Below are 7,500 nucleotides of genomic sequence, written 5' to 3' on the forward strand. Positions count from 1 at the left end.
CTCAAGCATACGACTTCAATTTCAGCACAGTCATTGGGAAGGATCGTTCCGGAAACATGCAAGGCCATTTGGGCTTCTCTTCAAGAGGATTTTATGAAGGTAAGCAGATAGTATCTTACAATTAGTTATAGGGTGTGGCTATATTTACTTTATTGTAATGCCATGTCTGCTGACTTTTTCTAGGTGTACCAGTTGCACATGCACCGTTTGGTATTCTTGAACTCTACTGTGGCCCTGTGACCCCCTCCATGTATTTATGGCAGGAGACTAGGCATGTCAGTCGTGAACTTTACCCTGCTGTGGGTAGAGTGGGAATTCCACACTGCACATGTGCAACCAGAACTCTGTAAAAGCTAGTCTATAGACATTGCATTATGTAAATATAGTCACTTCGTAGTTGATAAGACATCTGTATGGTATAGTCTAATTTGTGTATCTGGCATTGAGAGAGAGGTCAGGCTTGTGTAGTTATAAGAAGAAATACCACAAAGGGGAATGTCAGTACCATACTCTTATTAATATCTGTATTGTAATTGAAACAGCTGTAAATATTTTTATACAATCAAGAATTCATGCATATACCTTTTACAATAACTAAGAGTAAAATTTACACAGCTTTTCTTTTGAAGTTAGTAACATAAGAATAAACATAAAATGGTTTCAGGAAAATTGAAAATAGGAATGATTCTGTTTAGATTGATTTTTCCAGTCTTGTCAAGAAAAGAAAATATATTTTTCTTGTATGGCCCTTTATCACCAGGTACCTCTCTCAAATTGCAAATCATATTCCTTGCTGTGGTATTTGTTCGCAAGTGCCCTCATATAAATTACTGAAATATCTATATATATTTTAAAGCCAAGTTTGTATGCATGTGTATGTACAGGTGCAAGTGCGTGTGGCTTTTGTGTATGTACAGGTGCAAGTGCGTGTGCTTTTGTGTGTGCATGTGTGTGTGTGTATTCTTATATTTGGCTCACATCAGTAATGTTTTCTTTTTCAGTTTCCAGAAAGTGAGCAAGAGTGGATAGAAATAGCCAAGGGATTTGAAGAAGTTTGCAATTTTCCCCGTAGTCTTGGAGTTTGTGGTGGCAAGCATGTTCTCATCACTCCTCCACCCAGATCTGGAACGAGCTTCTACAACTACAGAAGGAAGTTTCAGCATGGTGTTGATGGCCATTGTCAATAACAATTATGAACTCATCATGATCGACTTTGGAAAGAATGGCAGTGTATCAGATAGAGGTGTGACTAGTAAGACTCAATTTTATCAGTTACTCAGTGAAAAGTGTCGGCATATTCCACCATCAGACTTTCTCTCTGATTTCAACCATGAGCTCCCATATGTATTTATTGGTGACAAAGCCTTTTCATTGAGGAAAGATTTTCTGATACCTTTCATTCAGAAAGATTTAGATCATCCTAAGAAGATATCGTCAAACGGGGTAAATAAAAACTGACATTCCAGTTATAGTTCAAAGATTATATTTTTGTAATAAATTTCTGCTTATTACATTTTGATATATAACTTCCCTTGCAAGTGTTAATTGATTGTCCTAGGATTTCCTGGTCCTTTAACGCTTTACTGCTGAGGATATATCCCATCAGATTTTATCTTGAGAACAAAAGGAAGTATGGACCCTGGAAAAGCCTTAACATCTTACACAGTGACTTCTTGTGATGTAGCTAGATGTAGAAAAAACAACTCTTAACCGAATGCCACCAGTGCTGACATGTATACGCATGGCTACAATGAGTTCAGTTTATTCTTTGTGTATACACATAGATTGCTCTATAAATTGTCAATTACAAGTCTTACCTGTCTCACCTGGTTACCTTCTTAATGTTTGAAAATATATATATATATTTTTATATTGCCATTAGTATTGATAATAACATTATGATAATTATAATGTTGGTTATAATATTAACAGTGTCAGTATTCAATGGTATAAAAAAACAAAATCCCAGGAAACTCAAGGAAGGTGGAAATCATGCAAGGCCACACAGACCTGCCAATTGACTCCTTGATGGTTGACCACTTGTGGAGCCATCTATATGTAGACTAATATCTCAAAACCAAACTACAGTATACATTGTAGATTCTACTACATAGATTCAGTTTTGATTGCAGTATCAGAAGTGGCCAGAAAACTGACAGTTTATTGGAGATTTTATTGGCGGGCAAGTCTGTAAAGCATACAGCATATCCAGGACTTGGAACATGTTAAGAATGTGATTATGTGAAGATGGAAAAACTGAGGAAAAGGATAATTATTAGGTATAAGAAGTGATCTGCAAAAACAAAAGGTAATGCAGTTACACATCAAAGTATAAATCATTATGTATGTGCCCAAGTCCAGTAACGCCATGACTGAGTGGCCATTGCACAAATTTCTACCATGTATTTTGTTTGCTATTTATAATCAGAAAAGGAGCCAGTGCAAACTACCTTGCTGACTTCATGTAGGGGAATGTTTGTTGGTCCTGCTTGAATGTGCAACATGGAGGCTATGGCATTACTTCATATGGGCCTGTTCAGAACAGTACACAAGATTTATACAAGTAAATGTTAATAATTAAATGTTCACAAGATGCTTGTGCACCACATCCCCACTTGTGTCACTGAGGTCCATGTTTTCAGGGCTTCAGCAAAGGCTTACAAATATATTATAACTTATATTCTGGTAAAATTGAGCCTTTCTACCTTTCTGTTCCAGGTCTTCCATCTCAGATTGCAGCAAGTTTGAATGTACTTTGGATAGAATAGTCTATATAATTATATGAAAAAAGACCTGTTTTGAAAGGCACTGTAGGGGTCTCCTAAACATATCCAGTATATATTTGATTATTCTTGCATATATTATTTATATGCAAGTTTGTTACCCTATTTGCAACATATAGATTGGTGGAGAAACTGAAGGGCAATAGCATTGGCCTGAAAACCTAGTTCATTACACATTGTTTAATAATGTATTTTTGTCAATCTGTTACTACTTGGCAATACAGTTTTTATATGTATTGTTTAGACAGTTATATAACTTATTTTTTTATATTGTTTTCATGAGTTTCTTTTTTTCTTCTTACTGTTATTATTTTTTAAGTACTTTATTTATATCTATCTGGGACTGTAATTATCTTTGCAAGCAGAATGATGATAATGCCAGTCTGCAGTATCTCCTTATTGCTCTGCCTTCCTTGTATATGTGGTTTTGCTTTATTCACAATATACCCTGTCTGTTTAGTCAGATTTCTGTTTTAGACAAATGTTGTTTAAAGTTCTTATTTTGCAGGATAATATCAATGCAATTGTGGCATCGGATTTGCCTAGGGGAGTTGCATTACTGGCTGACCTGACAACAAACATCAATAATGTTACTGTTGGACTCCTTGCACTGAAAGAAAAGATTGAAAATGATGAATTGAACTCCTCTAAGGTATGTTGATGTTGTCTTTATGATCCTTATTAAATAAGTCAACGAAGACAGAGATAGAAACAGACAAAGACACGTACAGTTGATGAAGAATGCTGATAATCTATTAAGCTAATGATTTGTATTTTCCTCATACATGTGGCTACAAGTGCAACTTTTGTACCCCAGTACAGTGTAATTTGCACTTGTCAGTGCAATCTCTTCTTTGTTTTAATGCCCACTTTGTTACAGCAACCCCTTCTAAGTATTTTTCCTCAAATTACCTTGGGTCAGTGATTCACAACCAGGAACTACATGTCACTTAGGGGAGGAATCAAAATTTCAAAGGGGAATTTTTCATCAAAAGAGGAACGAGGGTAGAATTCTAATCAAGAGAAATGGGGAATGATCTAATCTTCTCTTTTATGCTCATAGATAAAACAAATGCCATTTCTACTATGCATGTATAAGGATGATATCAAGATACCACACCTAAGTTTTGTTTAGTTGTTATGAATGAGGGCAAGTGAAATTTAAGATTTTCCCTTTTTTTCTTTTCTTTTTTCCTTAATGTAATCAAACCTAATGAAATATTTTGTTTTATAAACTGATTTGATTTCTGCCACTGAAACAGTACAATGAGGATGATTATTTGACTCTTTAGATGGGCAGGTAATTTAGGCTGACAAAGGGGGACTGTGACAGGGACTTTGAGAACTGCTGCTTTAACCCTTTGTACATTTACTGTCCACTGTGAAGTTTGTTGCCCACAAGTGACCTCACAAGTGCTCAGCCACTAAGCAGTCATTTAGTAGGCATGACATGACCTCCGCTTATCTCTACTTTCCTTGAATTTTTGGGAAAAATATTTTTTTTCTAATGGTAATGCGATGGATGTTGTTATTATTATTATTGGTATTATGATTATTCTAATGTCATTAAAATAAAAATTAAAATAAAAGATAAAAAAGACTCTTGCCAAAAAATAAGGAAAAGGGAAAACAGGGGATTTAGCTAGAGCTAGTGAACTCCTTGGTAAAGTATTTGTGGAATTATATATGTGTAGAGACAATGGATGAATTAGAATTACAGTGTATCTCATAAAATCCCAGCACAAGGGTTAACTGTGTTTACTTTCCATGTTTTACCCTGTGCATGCTCATATTTTTTTTTCTTTTATGTTTATTTTTCATATTCTTTCAGGGCCTAAGTTTGCTGGAGCTGAAGAATCAATCCTTTTTGATGTATTTGTCCAATCTCGCGTATGTGACTCTCCGTAAACTACGTGGGGCAAAGTTAGAGAATGATCCAGCTATTGGTAAGATTTTCTCTTTGTACTTTCTCTTTTTAAGACTTCTAACTGAATATATTTATGGTTCCCAAGAAGCATTTTGATATTTTGTAAGATGCATACATATTTTATAACATTAACAATATAAAGATATTACAAAAGTTATCTGAGGCCATCACTGATAGGCCAAAGTCACACGCCTGAGTTGTTAATAACTCAGGATAGTTTTTTGCATTCCACTCATTTGATTGTATCCTTCTGCTGATTTCTGTGTAATGTTTTTCTAGACCTGATAATTTTCCTTCTACCTTGTTGTTGACAAACTGTTTGGAAGTAAGGGGATCCAGGGTCATCTCTGATCAATAATTTGGAATAAAATGTAAGATGATAAAACATTAAGGATGCAGGTTGTTATGTTAATTGTCAATGTAGCTATTCAAATGTTATTTATTGGTTTATTAACTTTATGGGTAGCGGTTATAGATGTTAGATAATTTATTTCTGAGAGGAAATTGAGCTTATGAATCCTGATATTTTGTAAAAATATCAGCAAGTTAATAAAAAAACAAAAAAACATAAGAAAGTACCAAGTCTCAAAGAACAAGATGGAAGCCATTATCATACTGGTTTTCTTCCTCTTCTCTGTATATTTTGATGTTATTACATACTACAGTTTGTAGCAAGATACATTGGCAAGTTCAAGAAAATGTGGTGTTATTCATAATGTACTTTTCTAATTTTTTTTTTTTCTTTCAGACCGTTTGGTTGAATTAAGAGTGGTTTTAGAAAGAATACGTCCTCTTGAAGACAAACTAAAATACCAAATTGATAAATTTTTGAAGGTGAGTTTTTCTCTATGTAGGTTAATACAGGGAATAATATCTTGCACTATTGGCAGAAATTACATATAGGGAAAATAGCTATACAAAGGGAAGGGATATGGAGTTAGCTCTAAAGTTTTGCTGATGTATTGTCACTGGTTTATTTTACGTCACAAATTCTCATTTTAAAAAGACTAGGAAAGCACCTTCTCCAAAGGAATTTGGTTTCAGCAGTGAAAGACCATTATGCAATAGGCTATTAGGCTATAGGATTCCCATCCTACACTCAGTCCATTGTCAGAACTCAAATCCACTTACTAGGAGACTATCTTGGTCCTCAGAAATTTGAACTACTATGTAACCGTCACTGGAATAATATTTGATAAAAGTTTTAGACAGAAAACCTTACTTGTAACGTTCCATTTATGTTTTCCCATTATCCACAAACAGGTAGCAACAGAAGGTGTCCTCAGTGAGGATGACCCGACCAGGTTAAAAGGAAACCTCGACAATATTGGCTCTTCTTCAGATGAGGAAGATGATGAAGAAAAGACAAGTAGTGGAAAGAGTGCAACTAAGGAAGAAGACAAAACGTATAAAATTCCCAAAATCAGTCAGAATCCCTACGGTAAGCTCTTTACTTAAGAGGCTTTGAGGATGAATTATTGTGCATGCAAACCAACTGAGGCTTTGTACATTTCTTTTGGTTAACACATCTGCATGGCTCCAAACCAGCATTTGCCTCTCATTAATAGTTGATTGGAGCCCAATTTCATGAGTGAGCAGGTGTTCTTGATTGTAAATCAGATAACATATGTGATGTTATGTCAGTGTTATCGTTATTTATGTATATTTATGTATATATATATCTATCTATAACAACAATTTTAACTATAACTATAACTATAACTATAACTATTGAATATAAATATATAATTATAGAAAGCATAGCCCTAGCTATATAGCTATAGCTGTATCTAAAGTTGTAGCTATAGTTATATATATATATATATATTTATATATATATATATATTTATATATATACATATATATATATATATATATATATATATATATATATATATATATATATCTGCTTCTCTATTTATATATATACATATATATATATATATATATATATATTTATATATATATATATATATATATATATATATATATATATATATATACATATATATATATATATTTATATATTATATATCTGTTTCTCTATTTATATATATACATATATATATATATATATATATATATATATATATATATATATACATATATATATATCAATATCTATGTCTATATCTATATATATTTATAGATTTGTTTATATTTATATATACATCCATATTTATCTATCTATCTAACTCTCTCTCTAGATATGTATGTATGTTTATAATCTCCTTGCCCAACTCTATTGGTTTCACCTTCAAAAAAGTAATTTTCTATAACTGACTGAACAGATTCTTATTTTTTCATTATACAATTCCTTATGGGTTGCAGTCATTTTTACCTAAAATTTCTCCAGACTTTTATGCTTCTGTCCAAGTTAGGATCAACTTTCATAGAAAAATCTTCTGCAACTTCATTCAGGTTGAACCCATTAACCCAATGCCGTCGGGGAAAATGAACAAAAAATGGGGAAAATGCTGTGCCCATTTTCTATATTTTTTGTGAAATGTCTGCTCATAGATGGCTCTGCTAGTGCTTAGCCACAAAGGAGTCAATTAATAGACCTTGTGACCATACGTGATTTGAATTGGCGGGAAAAACGTGTTTTTTACTAGTGCTATGGATATCGATGGTGTTATTTTTATTATAAACATTATAATTATTATAATGTTTTAATATTAGTAACAGCAAAATAAGATAATGCAAAATATTTCGTAAATCAAAGAAAAGGGTGAATGGGCGAGACGGGCAGTACTCCTAACTGGCTCATTGGTGACTTAGTACAAGTAT

The 7,500-nt window shown here is 33.1% G+C and overlaps 2 protein-coding genes across 2 annotated transcripts in view; both read left to right on the top strand.

Moving 5' to 3' along the window:
* LOC125029581 overlaps nucleotides 1–1,449 on the top strand; it is a 1,949-nt gene extending 500 nt beyond the window's left edge. Inside the window, exons 1-2 of the mRNA XM_047619554.1 lie at nucleotides 1–99; nucleotides 1,002–1,449. The exon at nucleotides 1–99 is cut by the window's left edge and continues 500 nt beyond it. Of these exons, the coding sequence (XP_047475510.1) occupies nucleotides 1–99; nucleotides 1,002–1,187 (285 nt within the window). The 3' untranslated portion in view covers nucleotides 1,188–1,449. The remainder of the gene's footprint in view (nucleotides 100–1,001) is intronic.
* The window catches only part of LOC125029580 (neuroguidin-like), a 9,837-nt gene that overhangs the window by 697 nt on the left and 1,640 nt on the right, over nucleotides 1–7,500 (top strand). The window contains exons 2-5 of the mRNA XM_047619552.1: nucleotides 3,292–3,435; nucleotides 4,615–4,729; nucleotides 5,459–5,544; nucleotides 5,974–6,151. Of these exons, the coding sequence (XP_047475508.1) occupies nucleotides 3,292–3,435; nucleotides 4,615–4,729; nucleotides 5,459–5,544; nucleotides 5,974–6,151 (523 nt within the window). The remainder of the gene's footprint in view (nucleotides 1–3,291; nucleotides 3,436–4,614; nucleotides 4,730–5,458; nucleotides 5,545–5,973; nucleotides 6,152–7,500) is intronic.

Source organism: Penaeus chinensis, chromosome 10 (assembly GCF_019202785.1).
Source record: "Penaeus chinensis breed Huanghai No. 1 chromosome 10, ASM1920278v2, whole genome shotgun sequence".
In the NCBI taxonomy this organism is placed as follows: Eukaryota; Metazoa; Arthropoda; class Malacostraca; order Decapoda; family Penaeidae; genus Penaeus; species Penaeus chinensis.